Source organism: Anomaloglossus baeobatrachus, chromosome 7, assembly GCF_048569485.1.
Source record: "Anomaloglossus baeobatrachus isolate aAnoBae1 chromosome 7, aAnoBae1.hap1, whole genome shotgun sequence".
Classification (NCBI taxonomy): domain Eukaryota; kingdom Metazoa; phylum Chordata; class Amphibia; order Anura; family Aromobatidae; genus Anomaloglossus; species Anomaloglossus baeobatrachus.
The window spans coordinates 45,911,195-45,938,156 of record NC_134359.1 but is presented as its reverse complement, the minus strand read 5'-3'; the positions used below and the strand labels follow the sequence as shown (position 1 = coordinate 45,938,156).

The 26,962-nt window shown below is 49.3% G+C and overlaps 1 protein-coding gene across 1 annotated transcript in view; it reads left to right on the top strand.

Annotated features, from left to right (window-relative positions):
• Positions 1–26,962, top strand: part of LOC142245028 (interferon-induced helicase C domain-containing protein 1-like) — a 145,616-nt gene that overhangs the window by 21,833 nt on the left and 96,821 nt on the right. The window contains exons 2-4 of the mRNA XM_075317264.1: positions 5,807–5,966; positions 11,322–11,474; positions 13,020–13,076. Coding sequence (XP_075173379.1) covers positions 5,807–5,966; positions 11,322–11,474; positions 13,020–13,076 — 370 coding nt within the window. The remainder of the gene's footprint in view (positions 1–5,806; positions 5,967–11,321; positions 11,475–13,019; positions 13,077–26,962) is intronic.

Below are 26,962 nucleotides of genomic sequence, written 5' to 3'. Positions count from 1 at the left end.
ATCCTGCATGTCTTCCTCCCCCCTCATTGACCACTGTGGGGACCCAGATTCCCGCACTTTTCTGGCGCCGCCCACGGCCCCACTCCTCCCCTGAGAGCTCCGGCAGCCATTTTCTGGCATTCTGCCGGTGGAGGCTTCTCAGTGAACAGCTCTGCAGCTCCGGGGGATCCACGGCAGGGAATCTGGAGGACACACTCCGCTCGTTAGCGGTCGGTAAGCCACACCGGTCACCCGGTGCTGGTCCCCCCCTAGGGTGCCGGAATAGAATAGATATATATAATAGATATATATATCTGTTCGGTCAGGCTGTATACCCCTGTCCCATATACCCTCAGTGGTCACTCTCCTAGGAGACAACAGCATGTCGTCCACAAGGAGCAAAGCTGCTAAGGCACAGGTTTTTTTCGCGGCCTGTACCTCTTGTGGGGCTATGTTACCTGCGGGTTCCACCTACCCTCACTGTGAGCAATGCTCGACTCCTGTCTCGCTTGCTCAGCCGGAGCCTCGGGCACTGGTGGGCCCCTCGGCTCGTGTAGATCCCCCTGCTCCCCCTGAGCAGGCTGCAGGGACAGAGTTGGCCTCTTTTGCTGAGAAACTTTCACAGTCTCTTTCTCAATCCATTGCACTGTCTATGGACAAATGGTCTCTAAGCTACTTGAGGCTTTGCAGTCCAGACCGGACCTTCCACAGGCCCCGGCCCCTGTTAGCTCGTCTCCCCCAGGCCCCTCTCGGTCCGCGCCGCAGCGCGCTCCCAGGTTGGCCCCTCGGTCTCAGGCGGAGGACTCCTGCCCGGACCGCAATCCTAGACCGGCTAAGCGGTCTCGCTGGGACTCTTCCCCGACTTCCTCTCGCTGCTCGGGATCCCAGCTTGAGGACTCTCTGGAAGACGAGGCGGACGTGGCAGCTCAGGGCTCTGACCCTGACGTCGCCCTTAACCTTGATACACCTGAGGGGGACGCCTTAGTAAATGATCTAATCTCGTCCATCAACCAGGTGTTGGATCTCTCTCCCCCGCCTCCTCCTGTAGAGGAGTCGGCGTCTCAGCAGGAGAAACACCAGTTTCGGTTCCCCAAACGTACGCGCAATACGTTTTTTGATCATTCTAACTTCAGGGATGCTGTCCAGAAGCCCAGAGCGGTCCCGGACAAGCGCTTTGCTAAACGTCTCACTGACACGCGTTACCCCTTTCCATCTGAAGTCGTTAAGGGTTGGGCTCACTGTCCCAAGGTGGATCCTCCAGTCTCCAGATTGGCGGCTAGGTCCGTGGTGTCTGTTGCAGATAGTTCATCCCTGAAGGATGCCACTGACAGACAGATAGAGCTCCTGGTGAAGTCCATCTATGAGGCCACGGGCGCGTCTTTCGCCCCGGCCTTTGCAGCCGTGTGGGCTCTCCAAGCAATCTCGGCTTGTCTGACTGAGATTAATGCTGTCACACGGAATTCTGCTCCGCAAGTTGCGTCTTTGACCTCTCAGGCGTCAGCCTTTTCGTCCTACGCCATGAACGCCGTCCTGGACTCCACTAGCCGTACGGCGGTAGCATCTGCTAACTCCGTGGCAGTCCCCAGGGCCATGTGGCTGCGCGAATGGAAAGCAGACTCGGCTGCCAAGAGGTTCTTAACCGGTTTGCCTTTTTCTGGCGACCGCTTGTTTGGCGAACGGTTGGATGAGATTATTAAGGAATCCAAGGGAAAGGATTCTTCCTTACCCCAGGCCAAACCTAAGAGACCTCAACAGAGAAAAATCCAATCGAGGTTTCGGTCCTTTCGTCCCTCCGCCAAGTCCCAATCCTCTTCGTCCAACAGGCCGGAGAAAGGCCAGAGGAACTCCTATGCGTGGCGGTCCAAGTCACGCCCGCAAAAGGCCGCAGGAGGCACTGCCTCCAAGACGGCCTCCTCATGACTCTCGGCCTCCCCTTGCCGCATCCTCAGTCGGTGGCAGGCTCTCCCGCTTTGGCGACGCCTGGTGGCCACATGTTCAGGACCGATGGGTGAGAGACATTCTGTCTCATGGTTACAGGATAGAGTTCAGCTCTCGTCCTGCAGCTCGTTTCTTCAGAACCTCTCCGCCCCCCGCTCAGGCCGACGCACTTTTTCAGGCAGTGGACGCTCTAAAGACAGAAGGAGTTGTGATCCCCGTTCCCCTTCAGGAACGTGGCCGCGGATTTTACTCCGACTTGTTCGTGGTGCCAAAAAAGGACGGGTCATTCCGTCCCGTTCTGGACCTCAAGATACTCAACAGACATGTGAGAACCAGACGGTTTCGGATGGAATCTCTCAGCTCGGTCATCGCCTCGATGTCACAAGGAGACTTCCTAGCATCGATCGACATCAAGGATGCTTATCTCCATGTACCGATCGCACCCGAACATCAACGTTTACTGCGTTTCGCCATCGGGGACGAACACCTTCAGTTCGTGGCATTGCCTTTCGGTTTTCACCAAAGTCATGGCATCCGTCGTGGCGGTCCTGCACTCTCAGGGCCACTCGGTGATCCCCTACTTGGACGATCTCCTAGTCAGGGCCCCGTCTCGGGTGGCGTGTCAACAAAGTCTAACCGTCGCTCTGGCGACTCTCCAGCAGTTCGGGTGGATCATCAACTTCCCGAAATCCCAGTTGACACCGACCCAATCACTGACATACCTTGGGATGGAGTTTCATACCCAGCAAGCGTTAGTCAAGCTTCCGAGCGACAAACAGCTTTCTCTGCAGGCAGGGGTGCAATCTCTTCTTCGGAGTCAGTCACACCCCTTAAGGCGCCTCATGCACTTCCTGGGGAAGATGGTGGCAGCTATAGAAGCAGTCCCGTTCGCGCAATTCCATCTTCGGCCACTCCAATGGGACATTCTCCGCAAATGGGACAAGAGTGCGGCTTCCCTCGACAAGAACGTCTCTCTTTCCCTTGCAACCAAGACGTCACTTCAGTGGTGGCTCCTACCCAATTCTCTGTCGCGGGGGAAATCCTTCATACCCCCAACCTGGGCTGTGGTCACCACGGACGCGAGCCTGTCAGGTTGGGGAGCGGTTTTTCTCCACCACAGGGCTCAGGGAACCTGGACTCCGATAGAGTCATCCCTTCAGATCAATATCCTGGAGATAAGGGCAGTATATCTAGCCCTATTGGCTTTTCATCGGTGGCTGGAGGGCAGGCAGATCCGTATCCAGTCGGACAACGCCACTGCTGTCGCCTACATCAACCACCAAGGCGGCACTCGCAGTCATCTAGCCTTCCAGGAAGTCCGACGGATTCTGCAGTGGGTGGAAGCCACAGCCTCCACCATCTCCGCAGTTCACATCCCGGGCGTAGAAAACTGGGAAGCAGATTTTCTCAGTCGTCAGGACATGGACGCGGGGTAATGGTATCTGCACCCAGAAGTGTTTCGAGAGATCTGTCGCCGCTGGGGAACGCCGGACGTCGATCTCATGGCGTCACGGCACAACAACAAGGTCCTGGCATTCATGGCACGGTCTCAGGATCACAGAGCTCTGGCGGCGGACGCGTTAGTCCAGGATTGGTCGCAGTTTCGACTGCCTTATGTGTTTCCCCCTCTGGCGATGCTGCCCAGAGTACTACGCAAGATCAGGTCCGACTGCCGTCGCGCCATTCTCGTCGCTCCAGATTGGCCGAGGCGGTCGTGGTATCCAGATCTGTGGCATCTCACGGTGGGTCAACCGTCAGCGCTTCCAGACCGCCCAGACTTGCTGTCACAAGGCCCGTTTTTCCATCTGAATTCTGTGGCCCTCAACCTGACTGTGTGGCCATTGAGTCCTGGCTCCTAGCGTCTTCAGGGTTATCTCAGGATGTCATTGCCACCATGAGACAGGCCAGGAAGGCAACGTCCGCCAAGATCTATTACAGGTCTTGGCAAATCTTCCTATCCTGGTGCGCTAATAACGGTTTTCCTCCATGGCCGTTTGCCTTACCCACTTTTCTTTCATTCCTTCAATCTGGTATGGACAAGGGTTTGTCCCTCGGCTCTCTCAAGGGCCAAGTATCAGCGCTCTCCGTGTTTTTTCAAAAGCGTCTAGCCAGGCTTCCGCAGGTCCGCACGTTCCTGCAGGGAGTTTGCCACATGGTCCCACCTTACAAATGTCCGCTGGAACCCTGGGATCTTAACAGGGTTCTAACGGCTCTTCAAAAACCACCTTTCGAGCCGCTGCGGGATGTCCCTCTATCACGTCTTTCGCAGAAGGTGGCCTTCCTAGTGGCAGTCACATCTCTTCGGAGAGTGTCTGAGCTCGCAGCGCTGTCATGCAAAGCCCCCTTCCTGGTGTTTCACCAGGATAAGGTGGTTCTGCGTCCTGTCCCGGAATTTCTCCCTAAGGTGGTATCCCCTTTTCATCTCAATCAGGATATCTCCTTGCCTTCATTTTGCCCTAATCCAATTCACCAGTGTGAAAAGGATTTGCACTCTTTGGATCTTGTGAGAGCACTCCGGTTCTACGTGTCTCGCACGGCCCCCCTGCGCCGTTCAGATGCGCTCTTTGTCCTTGTCGCTGGCCAGCGTAAGGGCTCTCAGGCCTCCAAGTCAACCTTGGCTCCGTGGATCAAGGAACCGATTCTTCTGGGCTTCCGCTCCCTTCAGGGCTGAAAGCCCATTCTACCAGAGCCGTAGGTTCGTCCTGGGCATTGCGGCACCGGGCAACGGCTCAGCAGGTGTGTCAGGCAGCTACGTGGTCTAGTCTGCACACTTTCACGAAACACTATCAAGTGCATACCTATGCTTCGGCAGACGCCAGTCTAGGTAGGCGAGTCCTTCAGGCGGCGGTTGCCCACCTGTAAGAGGGGGCCGTTTTTCGGCTCTTTTTTATCGAGGTATTCTTTTACCCACCCAGGGACTGCTCTTGGACGTCCCAATTGTCTGGGTCTCCCAATGGAGCGACAAAGAAAAAGGGAATTTTGTTTACTTACCGTAAATTTCTTTTCTTCTAGCTCCTATTGGGAGACCCAGCACCCGCCCCTGTACCCTTCGGGCTGGTTGTTCTTTTGTGTACACATGTTGTTCATGTTGAATTGTTCTTTTGGTTCATGGTCTTCAGTTCTCCGAACATCCTTCGGATTGAATTTACCCTAGACCAATTTATAAGTTTTCTCCTTCCTGCTTTTGCACCAAAACTGAGGAGCCCGTGGTCCACGGGAGGGTGTATAGGCAGAGGGGAGGGGTTACACTTTTTAAAGTGTAATACTTTGTGTGGCCTCCAGAGGCAGAAGCTATACACCTAATTGTCTGGGTCTCCCAATAGGAGCTAGAAGAAAAGGAATTTACGGTAAGTAAACAAAATTCCCTTTTTTTAGCTGGTGCGGAGATCAGATCGACGAGTGCGGCATCTCTAAACCCCGGTAGAGGAGCAGTAAATAGCTAATTGGGATTCAACTTTTGAGTCGGGTTTTTTTTTTTTTTTTTTACAACGACCCTCCAGTTTACCGAATTCTTGTAATATAGCACCAAGAAATGTCAGGAGCCCTGACCCGGTCTCGATCTGCTAAAACAGTGCTTGATTGGATAATCGCTGGCCTTGGCGGTGATGCCCAGGTAGATGACATGAGACCACTGAGGACAGTGATTGGCTGCAGCGCTCATGTGTTGTACACGGGATGTTACTGCCGCAGTCATGTGTACAAAAACTGTCAGACAGAGGCAGCGCTGGAACGGTCGGGGCTTTAGGTAGGAAATTAATATTTTACTATTGTAAAGCATTACTTGCCTTGGTCCCAATTTTGATCAGACTGGGACATCCCCATTACACTAGCTTTGGTAAATTACGTTTTTGAGTCCCCTATTATATGTGTATTACTGTGACTTTTTCAGATAAACAGAATCCGCAATCAATTCGATGCCAACAGGGAACTTCTCAGCAGGATCACTAAGAAGAAGGACTGGTTTCAACATCTCGTGGATGTGTTACATGACCTGGCAAAAAACGAGCTTATTACAGAGTTAACAGGCGGCACATATGAGGAATTTATAGGTAACTGGATATTTGTATTGGTTTTCTTATCTTGGCCATATCAAGGACTGATCCTAATCTTGACCAAAGTAAAGGCCACTTTACACTCTGCAATCTCGCTAGCGATATCGCTAGCGTGCGTACCCGCCCCCATCGTTTGTGCGTCACGGGCAAAGCGCTACCCGTGGCGCACAAAATCGCGTGGACCCGTCACACTACTTACCTGCCTAGCGACGTCGCTGTGACCGGCGAACCGCCTCCTTTCTAAGGGGGGCGGTTCATTCGGCATCACCCCAACGTCACTAAGCGGCCGCCCAATCAAAGCGGAGGGGCGGAGATGAGCGGCTTTAACATCCTGCCCACCTCCTTCCTTCCGCATTGGGGCCGGCGGCCGCAGGGAAGGTGAGGTTCCTCGTTCCTGCGGTGTCACACGCAGCGATGTGTGCTGCCGCAGGAACGACGAACAACATCGTACCTGCAGCAGCAACGATAATTGGGAAGAGGGGGCCATGTCACCGATAAGCGATTTTGAATGTTTTTGCGACGATTCAAAATCGCTCATAGGTGTCACACACAACGACATCGCTAACGTGGCCGGATGTGCGTCACAAATTCCGTGACCCCAACGAGATCGCTTTAGCGATGTCGTAGCGTGTAAAGCGGCCTTTAGGCTATGTGCGCACGTTGCAGATTTGGTGCAGAAATTTTCTGCATAAAATTTGCACCTTCTGGTAGAATAACGCACCAAAGTGCATGTGTTTTGGTTCATTTTTGTGCCATACGTTTTTTTAATGAATTCAATTGGTGGAATGGCTCAAAAAAACACAGGAAAAAAATCCACTAACAATTCACACGCTGCAGGTTATTTTCTGCACCACATCTGCAAGTAAAAAATAAGTAACGTGCGCAACAAACTGCACCAAATCTGCATTAAAAAACGCATTGTGCGCACAAGTTCTTACAGCACCTGTATGGCCACCATTAAAGGGAACTTGTCAGGTCCAATATACATCCAGAATTACGAGCAGTTCTGGGTGCATATTTATAATCCCTGCCTAACCATCCCTGTATCTAGTAGCATAGATAAAGAGATCTTTAGAAAAAAGTATTTTTAAAGATTCTTTATGATATGCTAATGAGCGCAGGGACTAGTCACAAGGGCGTTATTCCCTTCATTCTGCCCTCTTAGCATGTTAGCACACCTACAGGGGTGAACTAACATGTTATTCAATGCCCATTGCCTAGTGTCATCAGCGGTGACGTAAGTACCTGTGTCCATTATCACCGCATCAGACGCCGGGCAGTGCGCATGATCAGAAGTCACCGCAATTCTGGAAGTGCAGGGACTTCTGATCATGTGCACTGCCCGGCAAATGATGCGGTGTCAACGGACACAGGTACTTGCGTCACCGCTGATGACGTTAGACAGTGGGCATTGAAAAGCATGTTAGTAGCCCCCTATGGATGTGCGAACATGCTAAGAGGGCGGAATGAGAGCAAAAAATAACGCCCTTGCAACTAGTCCCTGCGCTCATTAGCATATCATAAAGGATCTTTAGAAATACTTTTTCTAAAGATCTTTTTATCTATGCTACTAGATACAGGGACAGTTAGGCAGGGAATAGCAATATGTACCCAGAACTGCTCGTGGTTCTCGGTGGATATTGGACCTGACAGTTCCCTTTAAGGCCTCTTTCACACGTACGTGCCTCCAGTACGTGTTAGGTCAGTTTCCTCACGTACCGGAGACACGGGCACATGTAGACCCATTAAAATCAATGGGTCTGCGCTCACGTGCGTATTCTGCCATGGACCGTGTGTACGTGTGGAGCATACGTGTGCCCGTGTGCTCTACACGTAGACATGTCCACGTTTTCTCCGGCATCACGGGTGTCACACGGAACGCACACGTGTCACACGTAACCCAAACGGACCACACGGATGTGTTCCGTGTGACACGCACCGGAGCAAACACATGTGCCTGCAAGGAAAAAACAAAACATTACTCACCTTCTCCAGCGCTGCTGTCTCTGCCGCTGCTGTCACTTTTCTTCCGACCGCCGCTCATTATGCTCATTGCATATTCACTTCACTGCGGCCGGAAGCAGCAGCAGCGGGGAGTCGGCAGGACCGGAGACCGAAGATCAGCACCACGGACAGCAAAGTCAGGGACAGGTGAGTAGAAATTACCCGTTCTCCATGTGTTATCACGGATAACATACGGAGAACACACGTGGGCCATAAACACGGCTCACTGAGGGCAATACGGACCTTTGACATGTCCATGAAAAACGTGTGTGTTTTTCAAGGACGTGTGAAAGAGGCCTAAAGCATAGGCACAAGGGATAATTTTGCAGGCCTCCCCTGGCACATTCTGAACCTCAGATTCCCAACCTCTAAAAATGTATTTGGGCTCTGGGGCTTCTTCTAATGAAGCATCTGGCGTTAGAAAATGTTTTGGGAGTGTGGTAGCTCTGTGGGAGGTTTTCTATTTTTTATTTTTTTTTGGAACGTTACCGACGGTTAATATATGACACCCTCAGGGGACAGAAGAGATGGGCACTGTCTAATTGTGAACTAAAGGTTGGCTTTACGGCAAACAACATCGCTAACGAGATGTCGTTGGGGTCACGGAATTCATGACGCACATCCGGCCTTGTTAGCGACGTCGTTGCGTGTGACACGTACGAGCGACCGCTAACGATGCAAAATACTCACCAAATCGTTGATTGTTGACATGTCGTCCATTTCCCAAATATCGTTGCTGATTTTGGATGCAGGTTGTTCGTCTTTCCTGAGGCAGCACACATCGTTACATGTGACACCCCAGGAACGACGAACAACACCGTACCTGCATCCTCCGGCAACAAGGTGGGCGTCACTTTCATGCGGCTGCTCTCCGCCCCTCCGCTTCTATTGGACGCCTGCCGTGTGACGTCGCTGTGACGCCGCACGAACCGCCCCCTTAGAAAAGAGGCTGTTCGCCGACCACAGCGACGTTGTTAGGAAGGTACGTGCGTGTGACGGGTCCTAACGATATTGTGCGCCACGGGCAGCGATTTACCCGTGACGCACAAACGACGGGGGCGGGTGCTTTCACGAGTGACATCGCTAGCGATGTCGCTGCGTGTAAAGCAGCCTTAAGTCTATAAAATACTGGGTAGTGAATTATTTCACATAGAGAAGTCAATGTGTGTGCGATATGAACCCTAAGGGTATGTGTGCACTAGGCGTTTTTTTCACGCTGCGTTTTTATGTGCGTTTTTGTCTCAAAAAACGCACCCGCGGCTAAAAAAACGCGGTAAAAACGCATGCGTTTTTACCGCGATTTGATGCGTTTTTTGCTGCGTTTTTGCTCACTGCGTTTTTAATCAGTGCACAATGCCATTAAAGATTGTTGATGAAAAAAAAAAAAGGTCTGATGTCATTTCCTAAAATGTTCATTGTATGCAGGAGAGCAGACAGCTGCAGAACTAGTGTATGCAGGAGAGCAGACAAGCAGACAGCAGCTGCAGAACTACAAGGCTCAGCATCCTCCATCCAGGACTGTATGCAGGAGAGCAGACAGCAGCTGTAGAACTACAAGGCTCAGCATCCTCCATCCAGGACTGTATGCAGGAGTTTTTTGCCCCCCAAAAAAATGACGTGGGCTTCGCCATATTTTTGTATGCTAGCCGGGTACAGCAGGCAGGTACAGGCTGCCCCCAACCCCAGCTGCCTATTTGTACCCGGCTGGGAACCAAAAATATAGGGAAGCCCTTTTTTTTTAATTTCATGAATTTCATGAAATAATTAAAAAAAAAAATGACGTGGGCTTCGCCCATTTTTTGAGTCCAGCCGGGTACAACTAGGCAGCTGGGGATTGGAATCCACAGTGCAGGGTGCCCATGCTTTCTGGGCACCCCCGCTGTGAATTGCAGTCCCGCAGCCACCCCAGAAAATGGCGCTTTCATAGAAGCGCCATCTTCTGGCGCTGTATCCAACTCTTCCAGCTGCCCTGATGCCGGGTGGCTCGCTGGGTAATAATGGAGTTAGGGCTAGCTGTATATTATCAGCTGGCCCTAAGCCCGAAATTCATGGTGTCACGCCAATATTAGACATGGCCACCATGAATTTCTAGTAATGATAAAAAAAAAAACACAATACACAGAAAAATATTTTTATTAGAAATAAAACACAACACAATTAGTGACTCCATCCTTATTGAAATAAAGAACCCCCCTCCGCAGTAATCCTGTGTCAGGGTCCCGCGCCGTCCAATCCGGATCCAATATCATCTGATCGGTTTGCTGGAAGGCAAAGCGATCAGATGATGTGTCAGGCTCTAGGGGCTGAAGCACATCACACTTCAGCTGATTGTATAAAAGCCGATTATACAATGAGCTGATGCATCGGTGCAAAAAAAAAAAAAAAAAAATAAATAAATACTCACGTCTGTGCTGATTACCGGCAGCTCCTGCAGCGATCGGATGAGAGTCTGATCCTGTCCCATCGCTGCAGCAGCTGCCGGTAATCAGCTGATGAAGTCCCCTGACGGCAGGATCAGCTGATAGCCGGCCGGGCGCGAAAAAGCCGGCGACACCGCGAGAATTACAATCAGCTGATGCGTCAGGTGACTGCATCAGGTGATCCACGGCCAGGTCCTGCAAGCTTCGTACGTGCCCCGGGGAGACTGCACACAGCCAGAGCAGCGGGACCGGGACAGGAGCGGGCATGGCACCGGGACCCTGCAGACAGGTGAGTATATATGACATTTTTTTTTTTTCTACTGTTCACTTTGGTTTTCGCCGCTGCCTCCACCTCCCGCCCAGACATGGCGCCGCACGGAGCTGACATGACACCGGGCGGGTTGTGGAAGCAGCGGTGACCGTACCGGGAGGATTCATGCTTCTGTGTTTACCAACAGAAGGAATCCTCTTCCTGTACACGTCACTATACTGCCCACCCCTTGCGTTTATAGCTGCGTTTTTAGTCATAGACTATGACTAAAAACGCAGCTATATGCGTTTTTCATTGCGTTGTTGAACATCTCATTGAACTCAATGGGTGAAAAACGCAGTGAAAAACGCAGAAGTAATTGACATGCTGCATTTTTGTGGTCACCACAAAAACGCAGCTACAAAAAAACGCTGTATGCGGACAGCACTTCTGAAAACCCATAGACATTGCTGGGGAAGCAATCTCACTGCGTTTTCAGCACAAAAACGCGGTAAAAAACGCCGCTAAAAACGCGGCAAAAACGCCTAGTGCACACAAGGCCTAATCCTCTTCCAGTTGGCGGTGGGTCTTACTTGCACCCATATTTCCTGCATCCACCAGTCAGTCCATGAATCTTTTTCATTGCCATCTTGAACAGCCATATTGTCTCCTTACCAGAAGGGATTAAGGAAGTGAAAGCTGCGTGTGCAAAGCATACAAGCCAAGGCCAAGATGACAGTAGGAATTCGAAAGTGACCAACCAGCAGACTGACCGACGTGATGTGACCGGAAACAGCAGCATACCGGAAGCATCATGCCCTGCTCAGTCAGGTAAGTAATGGCTCATACATACCGCCACACCTTCATTAGACCACTACGGATTAGCTGCTTTTTTTGAACCTTGGGTATTGCTGTAGAAAACAAAAAATGAGGCAACTCTGCCAATATTCATAATTACAAACATCCTACTGTGTGCCATCAGAAAGAGTGGGCAGAATTTTGTGAAGTTGTAGATGCACTGGAACAGTATATATAAAAAAAGATTGTGTAAATATCCTAGAAGAAGAAGCTAAAACTTTGACGAGCAACTTTTTTAGTCTAATACCACTAAGGCCAGGGTTACTTTTTAAGCTAACCAGACTGGAGATTCAGGTGTTAATGTAGTCTTGTATGTTTTATGCTAAAACTCTTAAGGCATTTCACTGAAGGCACATGTCGAAAAGTCGACCAGGAACTATGAGCCTCCAATAATTATACCAAGTCACGCTTCCCCCTGCCCCTTTCGTCTTGATAGACAGGTCTCTCCCTATGTCTTTGTATAGGGCACTGCCACATGTGTTTGAAAAACCTAAATGCCTGCAAACCTACAAAAATGGTGGTTGTATTTCTAGCTTAAGTGGGGTGTCCAGGATCTGACACAGTTGGGATATGTTTAAGTATATAAATGCAATAAAAGAAAAACAATACATTTTCAAAGGCAACCTGTCATTTTCAGAAATGCAGTGTGTGGATACTTTGTACATAAAGTAAATGAATACAACCTGAGATGCATAAAATGTTCCAGCAGGGGGCGCTGCTTTCCTGCGTCTTTATACTTAGTACCGTTAATAGAAGAATCAGTAGAATAAAAAGACTTCTATATAAGATCACAGGAAAATAAGAGTTTTGGGGGCTGTAATCCGGCCCTGTATTATTACGTAACTGGTGTACAGTGTTTTTCCACATACACCCTGTTTCCATATAATGAAAGTATCTGTAACAAGCTGCTACAGGATCAATGGAGATTACAAGATCAGCAATCTGGTATCAAACTTTACCAAAATATCCAAACCAAAGAAAACAGAAGAGTTTAAAGGGAACCTGTCACCAGATTTGGTGACTATAAGCTGCGGCCACCATCACTTGGCTGGTATATACAGCATTCTAACATACTGTATATAAGAGCCCAGGCCGCTGTGTAGAATGTAAAAATAATTTTATAATACTCACCTAAAGGGCGGTGCAGAGCAGACTGGTTGAATTGGTGTCTCCGTTCTTCAGGTGCAGCGTCTCCTCTTTCGGCCATCTTTGTCCTCCTTCTTCTGAAGCCTGGGTACATGACACGTCCACATCATACACACTCACCGGCATTGAAGTCCTGCGCAGGTGCACTACAATACTTTGATCTGCCCTGCTCAGGGCAGATCAAAGTGCGCCTGCGCAGGACCTCAATGCTGGCGTGTGTGTATGACGTGGACGTGTCATGAACCCAGGCTTCAGAAGAAGGAGGACAAAGATGGCCGAAAGAGGAGGCGCTGCACCCGAACGGCATGCTGATTTTCTTGTGTTTTATGCTTTTTTTTAAATTTGCAATCAATCAATTTTTCTTTATTGTAGATTTGGATGTAAGTTTAAACAAATCTGTGGAAAGCCCCGACCTCTACAGGAAACCAGGTAAAACGTAACAGTAATGCAATGAGTTTTCCGTTGTTCACCATTTCAAATCATGTTAAAATTTATGGTAAGAGCAGGAGAAACGAGTGAAGGTTTATAGTTATCACTGATGGAGATCTATAGATCAATAATTTACCATCAAGGAAGAATTGTTCCGAAAAAAAGACGGTTATTGAAGGAGATTGTACTGTGTCTGTGTGCAGGCAAATTTGTTGCTCTCCCCTTAAAGGGACTCTATCAGCAGGTTTCTGCAATGTAATCTGAAGACAGCATGCTGCAAGAGTTAAAACAGAGAATTCAGCCCTGCGTCTCTTATCTCAGTCTTTTTTTGTTTACCTCCAATGTTAGCTTAAGTCTCATATCTTTATCATTAGTGGGTCTCAGCAGCAATTGAGTTGTAGTCTGGCTCCTCCCCCTCTGTGATTTGCAGCTTCTGCTTGTCCAAATGTACACTGAAATCCTGATGTGGACAGGGGCAGCTATATGGGCCCTGCTACATGCAAAATCTCAAATCTTGCACTGTGTCAGAGCGGCTGCAGCCAGTAATCTAAGTGATACATTGTTAAACTTAGGGCCTCTTTCCCTACATCATTCTGCATTCAGATGAGATAGCAAAAAACTGCTGACAGATTCCCTTTAATTTTAATGATCCAGGGAGTCCTCACAGTTGGACTCCATTGGTCAGGTGCAACATCTTTAATGAAACCCAATTGTAAAAGTAAGCCCAAAATACTTTTATTGAAAAGGGCTTTCCTCATGAACATAGTTACCCAGTACGTCCAATGTCAGTAAGAGGTTATGTCTTGCCTCATGTCGGTATACTCACCGCTGGCTGCTGTGGGCAGCCGGCGATGAGTTCCACACGTTAGCTGATTTGAACAGCTGACATATGCAGCTAAGTGTTCTACCCTTGCCTGTTAACTCCTTGCACCGTGCTGTCATAATTTGACAGCGTGGTGTACATCCCAGCCGCGGTAAGCACTCACTCAACCGGCTCCATCGGAAGTCACATGATGTGATCATGTGGAGCTGATGATTGCCATGGTAGCACAGGGTCATGTGATGACTCCTGTAGCCATCATGAGTCAGTTCCTCTTACAGCCGGCAGAGGGTCGTGTGTGAGAGGAGAGCAGTTTTTCTGTAGATCAGAGCAATACTGCTCTGATCTACAGAAATGAACCATCGATCAGACTGCTGATCCTTATAGTCCCTTAGGGGGACTAGTAAAACAAAAAAAAAAGTTAAAAAAAATAAAAAAAACCTAAAAGTTCAAATCACTCCCCCATTCGCCCTCTTGAAAATAAAAGAGTTAAAAAATAAAAAGTAGTATTGCCACGTTCAGAAACGTCCGATCTATCAAAATATTAAATCAATGAATCTGATTGGTAAACGGCGTAGCGGCAAAAAAATTCCAAACCCCAAAATTACATTTTTTGGTCGCTGTAAATTTTGGGCAAAATGCTATAACAGGTGATCAAAACATAGCATCTGCGCAAAAATGGCACCATTAAAAATGTCAGCTCAAGACGCAAAAAATAAGACATCACTGAGCCATAGTACAGATCAAGTGCATGCATGAAAGAATAACACCAGACAGAGTCAGATGTAAGCCTCTCCTTGATCAGAGTATGGTACAGCTCCAACAGACTTTATTTCAACAGCGCACATCGACTTATATAAACAAGGAAAAGGGGTGTAGTTGGCTCTAGAGTGGGCATGCTTGGATGTGTCCTTTGGTGGACAGTGTGTTAGTCAGTGAGGTCATCAGTGGGCAAGTCCATGAGGTCATCTATGGGTTGGTCCATGAGGTCATTAGTGGGTGGGTCCATGAGGTCATCCTTCTGGCCATTCCCTTACATACCAGGGCAGGGTGTAGAGGACAGGAAGCAGCAGCCATCTTAAATGTGTGTCACATGGTGATGTATCTGAACTGACTTATGTAAGGAGAAATTATTTCATCAGACATTTTCTCATAGATGACCTCATGAACCCATTCACTGATGAATTCATGGACGATCCCATAGATGACCTCATGTACCCATCCATATATGAAACCATGGACGATCCCATAGATGACTTCATGTACCCATCCATATATGAAACCATGGACGATCCCATAGATGACTTCATGTACCCATCCATATATTAATTCATGGACCACTGATGACCTCATGGACTCTGTCTGGTGTTATTCTTTCGTGCATCCGTACTAATGAGGTCAGGAGCAGGCAACTTGTGGACATACACTGGGTATGGAAAGTAAGTATTCAAACCCCTTTACATTTTTCACTCTTTGTTTCATTGAAGCCATTTGGTAAATTCAAAAAAGTTATTTTTTTCTCATCAATGTACACTCTGCACCCCATCTTGTCAGAAAAAAACCCCCAGAAATGTAGAAACGTTTACAAATTTTTTAAACAAGAAAAACTGATAACACATGGTCATAAGTATTTAAGACCTCACAGATCACAGTGTATGTCAGACCAAATGAGAATCATGAGGTCAAAGCAACTACCCAAGGAGCTCAGAGACATAATTGTGGCAAGGTACAGATCTGGCCAAGGTTACAAAAGAATTTCTGCAGTACTCAAGGTTCCTAAGAGCACAGTGGCCTCCATAATGCTTAAATGGAAGACGTTTGGGACTAACAGAACTCTTCCTAGACCTGGCTGTCCAGCCAAACTGAGCAATCATGGGAGAAGAGCCTTGGTGAGAGAGGTAAAGAAGAACCCCAAGATCACTGTGGCTGAGCTCCAAAGATGCAGTAGGGAGATGGAAGAAAGTTGCACAAAGTCAACTATCACTGCAGCCCTGCACCAGTCGGGTCTTTATGGCAGAGTGGCCGGACGGGATCCTCTCCTCAGTGCAAGACGTATGAAAGCCCATACAGAGTTTGCAAAAAAACACATGAAGGACTCCCAGACTAAGAGAAATAAGATTCTCTGGTCTGATGAGACGAAGATAGAACTTTTTGGTGATAATTCTAAGCGGTATGTGTGGAGAAAACCAGGCACTGCTCATCACCTGCCCAATACGATCCCAACAGTGAAACATGGTGGTGGCAGCATCATGCTATGGGGGTGTTTTCAGCTGCAGGGACAGGACGACTGGTTGCAATTGAATGAAAGATGAATGCGGCCAAGTACAGGGATATCCTGGAAGAAAACCTCTTTCAGAGTGCTCTGGACCTCAGACTTGGCTGAAAGTTCACCTTCTAACAAGACAATGACCCTAAGCACACAGCTAAAATAACAAAGGAGTGGCTTCAGAACAACTCTGTGACCATTTTTGACCGCCCCAGCCAGAGCCCTGACCTAAACCCAATTGAGCATCTCTGGAGAGACCTGAAAATGGCTGTCCACCAATGTTCACCATCCAACCTGATTGAACTGGAGAGGATCTGCAAGGAAGAATGGCAGAGAATCCCCAAATCCAGTTGTGAAAAACTTGTTGTATCATTCCCAAGAAGACTCATGGCTGTACTAGCTCAAAAGGGTGCTTCTACTTAAAGGGAACCTGTCAGCAGAAATTTCGCCCAAAACCTAAAAGATTCCCCCTCTGCAGCTCCTGGGCTGCATTCTAGAAAGGTCCCTGTTATTGTGCCCCCTGTGAGACCAAAATAAAGACTCTTATAAATTGGTACCTTTTTGTATTCAGATTCTGTAAATGTGACACGGGGGCGGGCTGCCTGATGGCCGTTAGTCTGCCTCCTGCTGCTTTAGGCCGTCCCCCATCGCTGATTTCCATAGCTGTGGACGCCGCCCAGTGCTCCACAGGTCCCCGCGCATGCCCAGTGCTCATCTCTCGTGGATGAGCACTGTGCCCAGTGTCACCACTGGTGACGTGCGTGCAGGCTTTAGATTATGGGCGGTGCTGTGATGTTTATTACCAAGCAACCGCCCATAATCGCGGGACCGCGCTTTCCCCCTCGGCGTCCTTCGTTCTGCGCAAGCGCGGTGCTGCTGACCCCACGTCACCTCCTTCCCATCTTGCCCTGAGGCAGGAAATAGATAGAAGGAGGTGACGTGGGGTCAGCAGCACCGTGCTTGCGCAGAATGAAGGACGCCGAGGGGGAAAGCGCGGTCCCGCGATTATGGGCGGTTGCTTGGTAATAAACATCACAGCACCGCCCATAATCTAAAGCCTGCGCGCACGTCACCAGCGGTGACACTGGGCACAGTGCTCATCCACGAGAGATGAGCACTGGGCATGCACGGGGACCTCTGGAGCACTGGGCGGCGTCCACAGCTATGGAAATCAGCGATGGGAGACGGCCTAAAGCGGCAGGAGGCAGACTAACGGCCATCAGGCAGCCCGCCCCCATGTCACATTTACAGAATCTGAATACAAAAAGGTACCACTTTATAAAGTCTTTATTTTGGTCTCACAGGGGGCACAATAATAACAGGGACCTTTCTAGAATGCAGCCCAGGAGCTGCAGAGGGGGAATCTTTTAGGTTTTGGGCGAAATTTCTGCTGACAGGTTCCCTTTAATATTGAGTAAAGGGTCTGAATACTTATGACCATGTGTTGATTAAAAATTAGCAAACATTTTTACATTTCTGTTTTTTTTTCTGTCACGATGGGGTGCAGAGTGTACATTAATGAGAAAAAAAATGAACTTTTTTGAATTTACCAAATGGCTGCAATGAAACAAAGAGTGAAATATGTATTGGGGTCTGAATACTTTCCGTATCCACTGTAGCTATGGTTCACCCCAACAAACCTATACATGTTTGGTGTCTACGAACTCATACTGACCTGAGTCATCACCCTGACATATCAGTTTTACCATATAGTGAACACAGTGAATAAAATATCCCAAAAACAATCATGCAATCGCACTTATTTTGTAATTTTTCCGCACTTGGATTTTTTTGCCTTTTCCCAGTACGCTATATGGTAAAACTCATGATTTAATTTAAAAGTACATCTCGTCCTACAAAAAAATAAGCTCTTATATGGCAAGATTGATGGAAAAATATAAAAAAAAGTTATGGCTCTTGAAAGAAGGGGAGCAAAAAACAAAAACGGAAAAACAGAAAATTGCCCGGGGGTGAAGAGGTTCATTTTAATCAATAGATCTTGGAATATTAATAATTTCTAGATTTGGATGTGATTAAAAAAAAATGTCCCTGTGCTGAGATAATCTTATATATGTGTCCCTGCTGTGTACTGTGTAATGGCCGAGTCTGACCCTACATGGCCATGGTCTGATCACATCACATCTCCTGAGCAGGGGAGATAGCATAAGAGCATACAAACATTACAGCACAGGATTGTAAATGATTCTTTCTTTGAGGTAAAACATTTTTTTTTAAAAACAACAGGCAGGGAAATGTTTTAATCTCACAAAAAGAATCATCTATGATCTTGTGGTGTAATGTCTGTATACTCTTTTGTGTTCTTCCCTGCCCAGGAGATGTGATATGATCAGACCTTGTCCCTGTTCGGTCAGACACGACCATTACACAGTACACAGCAGGGACACATATATAAGATTATCTCAGCACAGGAACATTTTTTTTAAACACATCCAATTATGGAAATTATTATTATTCCAAGATCTATTGATTAAAATCAACAACCCTTTTAACTAAAATAATGTGACCCTAAAGGTGCACAACTCAATGAAGGTGCAAATGTTAAAAAGGAAAGGAGCTGATCTGCAATACTGAGCAGTAGCACATCCTATGTATAGTATAAGATAGGTACTATTTCTTCAACACACTCCGTCCCTAAAAACAATATACACTGACTACTCTGTTCTTTACACTCACTTAAAGGCAGTCTGTCAGCACAAAATGACTTTTCAAACCAAGCACAAACAATTAGTTTCACCTTGTTGTGGCCAAATCGTTCAGTACATCTTCTTTACTACTTGTTTTCTATTTATCTTTGCCTTTTGTTGGTTCCTGTAAAGCCTGAGCTGTCAATCAAGAAAGAGAAGGATGTGCATAGGGGAAAAACAAGTATGAACACTGCTTGGTCTTGGGTGCAGAGAGCTTGGCTTGAACAGTCACTTTCTGCTGAGAGGACAGTTTGCCTTAATGGCCCCTTCAAACGTCTGTATAAAACACCTACATGAAAAACCGGTACTGGCATCATACGTGTTTTGCATCACTGTCTCATCCATTTGTCCTTTTTTATCATCAGTGTCTTTCTGGAATGGATAAACAGAGAATGAAATTACAAAGTTTCTCCTATACTTTTAATGTTAAACATGTTATCCGCGTGCTGTACGTGTTTTTCACTTGTATTGGCCCTTGTCATCCATGCTGTCCCCCAAAAAACAGACATGTGAGCAGCACCACGGGTTACAATGGGTACATGTGGTATCTGTGAAAAAACGGATACCACATATACTAGAAACACAGACGTGTGAAGGAGGTGTAATATAAGAAAAAAACTGATGGCACTTCCAAACTTTCTAATGTGAACAGGTGCAGACTGAGCATGAAACATAGGAACAAAAAAAAAGACAGTTGCACTTTGTATTGCATGGGAATACAGACAAGCAATACAGCTGTGGAAAACATGTAAAAGTTGAGATACTTAGCACACAAAAATGGCCAGTTTTATGTGAGCCCAATAGCCAGCGGCAAGGCGACCTCTTATTGTTGAGAGGTGTAATAGAGATCACTTTGTGGAACCACGTCTTGTCTGGTGCCATCATATATTTTATTTTCATTATTATCGGACATGACAGATCAGTATCAGAAATAAACCCGTACCTCACTTATTCACAGCCTTCACTAATGGAAAGATTTCATAATTCTCTAAAATCACTGCACCACACTGTGTTCTGGGCAAATGATAAGTAGACATGAAAAAATAATTATGATATTAGAAGAGCGTTTCCAAACTGTTCCAAATCTTCCTTTAGCTGAGGATGTAACGTTAAATTACCAGGACTGTACATTTTTTTGATCAGTTGTTTTGCAAAGTGATCCATGACGCAACGTTTTCTGCTAAATTTTTTTTCTATTTGCAATAAACTACTTTAAATGACCAGATTGTTAATAATCCTATTTTTAGTTTTCAGCTTATTCCCGTATTTTTCGGATTATAAGACACACTTTTTCTCCCAAAAATTACCAGGGGGTGGTGAAGAGGGGTCAAAGAAGGCAGTGTGCTGCCAGCGCTGCTCTCCTCTGTGCGGCTCACTCGGCTCCGTGCGGTGCGGTGGGGCTCGGCTCTGTGCAGGGCTGCTCTGTGCGCCGCGGCTCTGTGCAGGGCTGCTCTACGCGGTGGGTGGGGAGTTACGGGCCATTCTCAAGATGTCGGTAATTAGGGCTTCTTAAAATAATGGTGCCTAGAGTCGGTGCGTGCCCAACTCAAGCCCTCATCTGCATGTGCGCCGACTCCAGCCGCCATTATTTGAAGAAGCTCTCATCACCGACATCTTCAGAATGGCCCATGACTCATCGCTTGCCACACAGACTAGCCTCGCACAGAGCAGAACAGCACCGAGCAGAGCAGCCCAGCGCAGAGCCGCGCCGCACAGAGCAGCCCCACACAGAGCAGAGCCGAGTCCACAGCCCCAGCACAGAGCAGCGCCCGCAATGAGTATCTGGGCCCCCTCTGTACCACTCACAACATTGCCGTATTCCAATACCGCACCTGCCTCCTGTGCCCCCCCCTCCCCACTCTGCTGCTGGCCCCCCTCCCTGGTAAGACACCACCGGATTATAATATGGACCCCATATTTTTTGTACCCTTTTTTTTATTTTCTCTAAATTCGGGGTGCGTCTTATAATCCGGTGCGTCTTATAAAATGTAAAATACGGTATATGCGAAGTGCACATTAAAAAATATCTGTCTAGAAAAAGAAGAGAACCCCCCACAATCGCTTTGTATTTAGCAGTATAAGTATTTTAAAAACGAGCTGTCACCAAGTCCAAAGTGGACAGATTTCTCTGACGCCTCATTGGGGGACACAGGACCATGGGACACAGGACCATGGGTGTTATGCTGCCTATCCATAGGAAGACACTAAGTAGATGCAAAAGCATAGCTCCTCCTCTGCAGTATACACCCCCTGGCCAGGCCAGGCAGTCTCAGTTTTAGCTTAGTGTCTATAGGAGGCACTTCCTTTCAAGGTTTGTTATTTTTTGAGGGCGACGGTTTCCTTTTGGGACCAATCTCCCACTACCATCAACGGGCGGGAACGTGAAGTGTTGCCTACACGTACCCCCTCCCGCGACACTGGATCCTGGGCTGGACGACTGGTTCCATAGACACCGATTTTCCAAAGCCCAGGGCAGAGGCACAATTCCTCAGCCCCTCTTTGCAGGCTCTGAGTTGAATATGGCATCAATTCCTCAGCCCCTCTTTGCAGGCTCTGAGTTGAATATGGCACCGTTGTGACCGGATACAGCAAGCTGACTCTGCTATTGTTACTGCCTGGATTGAAGCAGTGTTTAAGTTGAGATCCCCCCTGACTGGTTTCCCAGACAAAGGGAGAAAAGGCTGTGCAGGAAAGGCTTCCAGGGCTGAATATACAGTATTTATTATGAGAAAGTCCCTGGCTAATGCAAGGAAAAGAGCCCCAGGAATCCTGAACACACAGTGTTAACTTTTCCCTAGCTTGCTGGCTGGAGGAGGGGGGAAGTCCCTCCTGTTTGCAAACTCCTGCACAGATAATTTCCCAGTGGCAGGGGGGAGGGGGTGGCTAGAGAATCACAGAGCTCAGGGACTCATGCTGTTTATTATCTGCTCTGTTTATTTGATCTAGCAGAAAAGCCGGCTGATAACCACCAGTGACATGCTGTGTGCTGACTAGAGGGAGAGGGAGGAAAACTATCAGAAGCTCCTTTCCCGCCATTTTTTACTACCCACAGCGGGGGGGCACACTGGCTACTTCTTCGCGCTCTTTTAGCGCTAAGCCCTGCCCCCCACGGCCGTGATAAGCCCCCCCCCCAGGAAAGCGTGGGAAGATCTCCAGCCATCGGCTGATTCTGGTAAGGTGCTGCTCACTGTAGCTCTGCTGAGCATTGCTCCCCCTCCTGGCATACTCCTATCAGGAACATGCAGAATTCAAAAGGCACTAAGAGGGCTAAGGCTCACATAGTCTATTATTCAGCCTGCACTGCCTGCCATGGTGAGCTACCACGTAAACACACCTCTTCTCTCTGTGAGTCCTGTGCCCCTATAGCCCTCCAAGACCCCCCTGCCACCACCGCCGCAACCGTCAACCCAGAGCCTAGGGCTCCCAGCCCACCGGATTGGGCACAGTTTCTGTCCCAATCCATGGAAAAACTGTCACAGAACCTGGTGCTGGCTATGCAATGTCGTCCTCCACACCCTTCTTGGTCCCTGGACGGAACGCAGCCTGAGGATACCCCTATCGAGGATCCTTCTGAGGTAATCCGGGCACATGCTTCACCGGTTGCAGGGACCAGGAAAAGATCACACGACCGGGTGTCTCCAGCGGGCTCTCCCTCGGGAATACACAGGGCAGGCTCTCCCACACGCTCCACGGCTTCTGAAGAGCTGGAGGAGGGAGAATGCTGTTTGTACCAGGAGGATTCCTTGGTTTCAGCCTCCCCAGATGATCAAACTGCATTAGACTCCCTTATAGCAGCAATCAACCAAACTCTGCATGTGGAGGATCCCCCATCCACTACCACTGACCATGCGGTCTCCTTTAAGAGGGCAAGGAAACCCCAAAAGGTTTTCACTGATCACCCTGAGTTTCAGGATATACTCACAAAGCAAAGGGAGAAGCCTGACAGGCGCTTCGGTAACCGAAAACTCATGGAGTCCCGGTACCCTTTTGCCTCACCTGCCCCTAAGGGCTGGGCCGATCTGCCCTCGGTCGACCCCCCGGTCTCCCGCCTTACCACAAAGATGCTCCTGTCTTTATCCGATGGTTCCTCCATCAAGGACCCGACAGACAGACAGGTGGAGCACCCCGCCCGCTCTGCTTTTGAGGCTGCGGGTTCCTCCCTCTCGCCCTCCTTTGCCTCTGTGTGGGTCGCAAAGGCGATCTCGGTCTGGGCAGAATCCCTTAACACTTCGCTTGAGGAATCCCAGTTCACTCATACCTTCACAGAGGTAACAGCTCAAATTGCCGCTGCGGCGGAGTACCTCATGCAGGCCTCCATGGACGCTGCTACCTGCGCAGCGTTTGCCGCCTCAAATACCATAGCCATCTGTAGAGCTCTCTGGCTCCGACAATGGCGAGCGGACTCTACCTCCAAGAAGTCTCTCACGGGCCTCCCCTTTTTTCCAGACCGATTGTTTGGCGAACGTCTGGACAAGCTCATTTCTAACGCCACGGGAGGAAAGAGTACCTCCCTCCCCCAGCTGAAGTCCAGGACGTCCTTCACCAGACGTCCACAGTCCTCGTTCCGCTCCTTTCGGAACTCATTTGGTTGGTCGACACCCCGTGCTGTCCACGCCAACAGCCGCGGACTACGCAGGGACCGACCTTCTCAGCTCTCCCCGAAACCTACTTCGTCATGGCAGCCTAGACCAAAACAGTCCAGGACTAGGGAGACTCGGCCACGACGTTTTCCCCCCTCATAACTCCTTCGGCGCCCCGGAAGACACACTCATTGTAGGAGGTCGACTGCGGCTCTTTCAACACATCTGGGCTGCCGCCTCAGACGACAAATGGGTGCGAGACCTTATGTCTCCCGGTTACCACATAGAATTTCGGACCCAACCCCCGAGTCGGTTCTAACAGCAGGAGTGATAATACCTGTCCCAGACGACGAGAAGTTCGGGGGTTTTTATTCCAACCTCTTTGTGGTCCACAAAAAGGATGGGTCAGTTCGACCCATCCTGGACCTCAAACACCTAAACAAGCATGTGCACGTACGGAGATTCAGAATGGAGTCCCTAAGGTCCATTATTGCATCCATGGTCGAAGGGGAATTCCTCGCATCCATAGACATCAAGGACGTGTACCTGCACATACCCATCGCCCCAGATCACCAAAAGTTCCTCCGCTTTGCAATTCAGGACTCCCACTTTCAATTCGTAGCTCTACCCTTCGGCCTTGCCACTGCACCAAGGGTCTTCACCAAAGTCATGGCGGCCGCCATTAGCGTCCTTCACGCCAGGGGAGTGGTCGTTCTCCCTTACTTGGACGACCTCCTCATCAAGGCCCCCTCCTTCCGCGACTGCTCAACCAGCGTACAGATCACTGTGGACACCCTATCCCACTTAGGGTGGCTAGTGAATCTGGACAAATCATCCCCAGTCCCATCACGATCCATCACCTTCGTGGGCATGTCCCTGGACACCCGTCGGGGCTTGATCCTTCTCCCTCAGGACAAGGCGATCGCTCTTCAACGAGCGGTACGTTGCCTTCTACGTCCTCCGTCTCGCTCCATTCGATTCAGCATGAAAGTGCTCGGCAGGATGGTGGCGGCTATGGAAACAGTACCCTTTGCTCAACTGCACCTCCGCCCACTGCAGCTAGCCCTTCTAGCGGCCTGGGACAAGAGCCCCTTCTCCCTGGACAGACATCTTCACCTGACGTCAGGTACGCACTCCGCTGGTGGCTTCGGTCCTCATCCCTATCGAAGGGGAGATCCTTTCTCCCAGTGAACTGGCTGGTCCTGACCACGGACGCCAGCCTCCTAGGCTGGGGAGCAGTGTACCGGCACCACACTGCTCAAGGACGTTGGACGCCCCAGGAGTCTTCCCTACCCATAAACACCCTGGAACTCCGCGCGATCTTCCTCGCGCTCAGAGCGTTCTGCCCTCTGCTAGCGGGTCACAAGATTCGAGTCCAATCGGACAATGCGACAGCTGTAGCCTATATCAATCGGCAGGGTGGCACCCGCAGCAAAGCGGCTTATCTCGAGGCCCACAAGATCCTCAGCTGGGCCGAATCGACGGGATCAGTGATATCAGCGGTACACATACCGGGGGTAGAGAACTGGGCAGCAGACTTTCTAAGTCGCCAAGGCCTGACCGCCGGAGAATGGTCTCTCCACCCAGATGTGTTTCTACACATCTGCACTCGCTGGGGCACACCAGACGTGGACCTAATGGCCTCAAGGTTGAATGGAAAGGTACTCGCGTTCATAGCCAGGTCACGCGACCCGCAGTCCATCGGCGCGGATGCTCTAGTCTGCTCCTGGCACCACTTCCGCCTGCCTTACATATTTCCACCTCTACCCCTGCTGCCGCGGGTGATCAGGAAGATCAAGGCAGAGGGAGTCCCGGTGATACTGATAGCACCGGACTGGCCCAGGCTCGCCTGGTACGCCGAATTAGTACAAATGCTCACAGACGCACCGTGGCGCCTTCCAGACATCCCAGACTTGCTGACCCAAGGGCCCATTTCCCATCAGAACTCCAGAGCCCTGAAGCTGACGGCATGGCCATTGAGACCTGGGTATTAACAAGAGCGGGATTCTCCCCCGCGGTTATTTCCACCATGATCAGCGCCCGAAAGCCTGCTTCATCCCGCATTTACCACCGTACGTGGAAAATCTTCCTTTCATGGTGCAGAGAAACTAACGTCCAGCCTATGCCTCTGGCCATCCCCAGAATTCTCGACTTTCTACAGTCTGGCTTGCAAGCGGGGTTGGCTCTCAGTTCCCTTAAAGGGCAGGTCTCAGCGCTCTCAATCTTCTACCAATGCCGCCTGGCTCAAAAACCGCAAGTCAAGACCTTCCTCCAGGGCGTTTCCCATCTAGTTCCCCCGTACAAACGGCCGCTGGACCCATGGGACCTCAACCTCGTTCTGGACGGTCTCCAGAGGTCTCCCTTTGAACCCCTCAAGGAATCCTCCCTTGCTCTTCTGTCCTGGAAGGTAACATTCCTGGTGGCAATTACGTCCATCAGATGGGTTTCGGAGCTAGCAGCACTCTCTTGCCGCGAGCCTTTCCTGATCTTTCACCAGGACAAGGTGGTTCTGCGCCCCCTTCCGGATTTCCTTCCAAAGGTTCTTACCCCGTTTCATTTGAACAAGGACATTTTTCTGCCTTCATTTTGTCCACACCCAGTTCATAGGGTGGAAAGGTCTCTGCATTCGTTAGACCTCGTCAGAGCTCTCAGATATTACATATCCAGGACAGACCCCTTTAGGAAAACGGACTCTTTGTTCGTCATTCCTGAGGGGCCTAAGAAGGGACAGGCAGCTTCAAAGGCGACTCTGGCTCGCTGGATTCGCTCTGTGATCCAGGAAGTCTACCGCCTGCAACTCAAGCCCATTCCTAGTGGGCTATGGGCTCATTCCACGCGAGCAGTTGGCGCTTCGTGGGCCATTCGGCATCAGGCTTCAGTGGAACACGTGTGTAAGGCTGCGACCTGGTCCAGCCTACATACTTTTTCAAAGCATTACAGAGTCCATACCCAGGTTTCAACTGAGGCAAATCTGGGTAGGAAAATTCTGCAAACGGCAGTAGAGCACCTCTCTCAGTAGGCGCTCCAGGCTGTCTGGGATTGGTTCCTAGTCCTTGGGTTGTGTTGTCTTCTTTTATGTTTCCCACCCATGGACTGCTTTAGGACGTCCCATGGTCCTGTGTCCCCCAATGAGGCGTCAGAGAAAAACGGATTTTTGTGTACTCACCGTAAAATCATTTTCTCTTAGCCATCATTGGGGGACACAGCACCCACCCTGTTGCCCTGCGGGGCCTTGGTTCTCTCAGTACCTTATTTGGTTTTGACTCTTCTTTTCTCATGTTCCTCTATTGAGAAGTTTTTTTTTACTGCTTTTTTCTCCTACTGCTTGTGTACTAAAACTGAGACTGCCTGGCCCGGCCAGGGGGTGTATACTGCAGAGGAGGAGCTATGCTTTTGCATCTACTTAGTGTCCTCCTATGGATAGGCAGCATAACACCCATGGTCCTGTGTCCCATGGTCCTGTGTCCCCCAATGATGGCTAAGAGAAGACGATTTTACGGTGAGTACACAAAAAT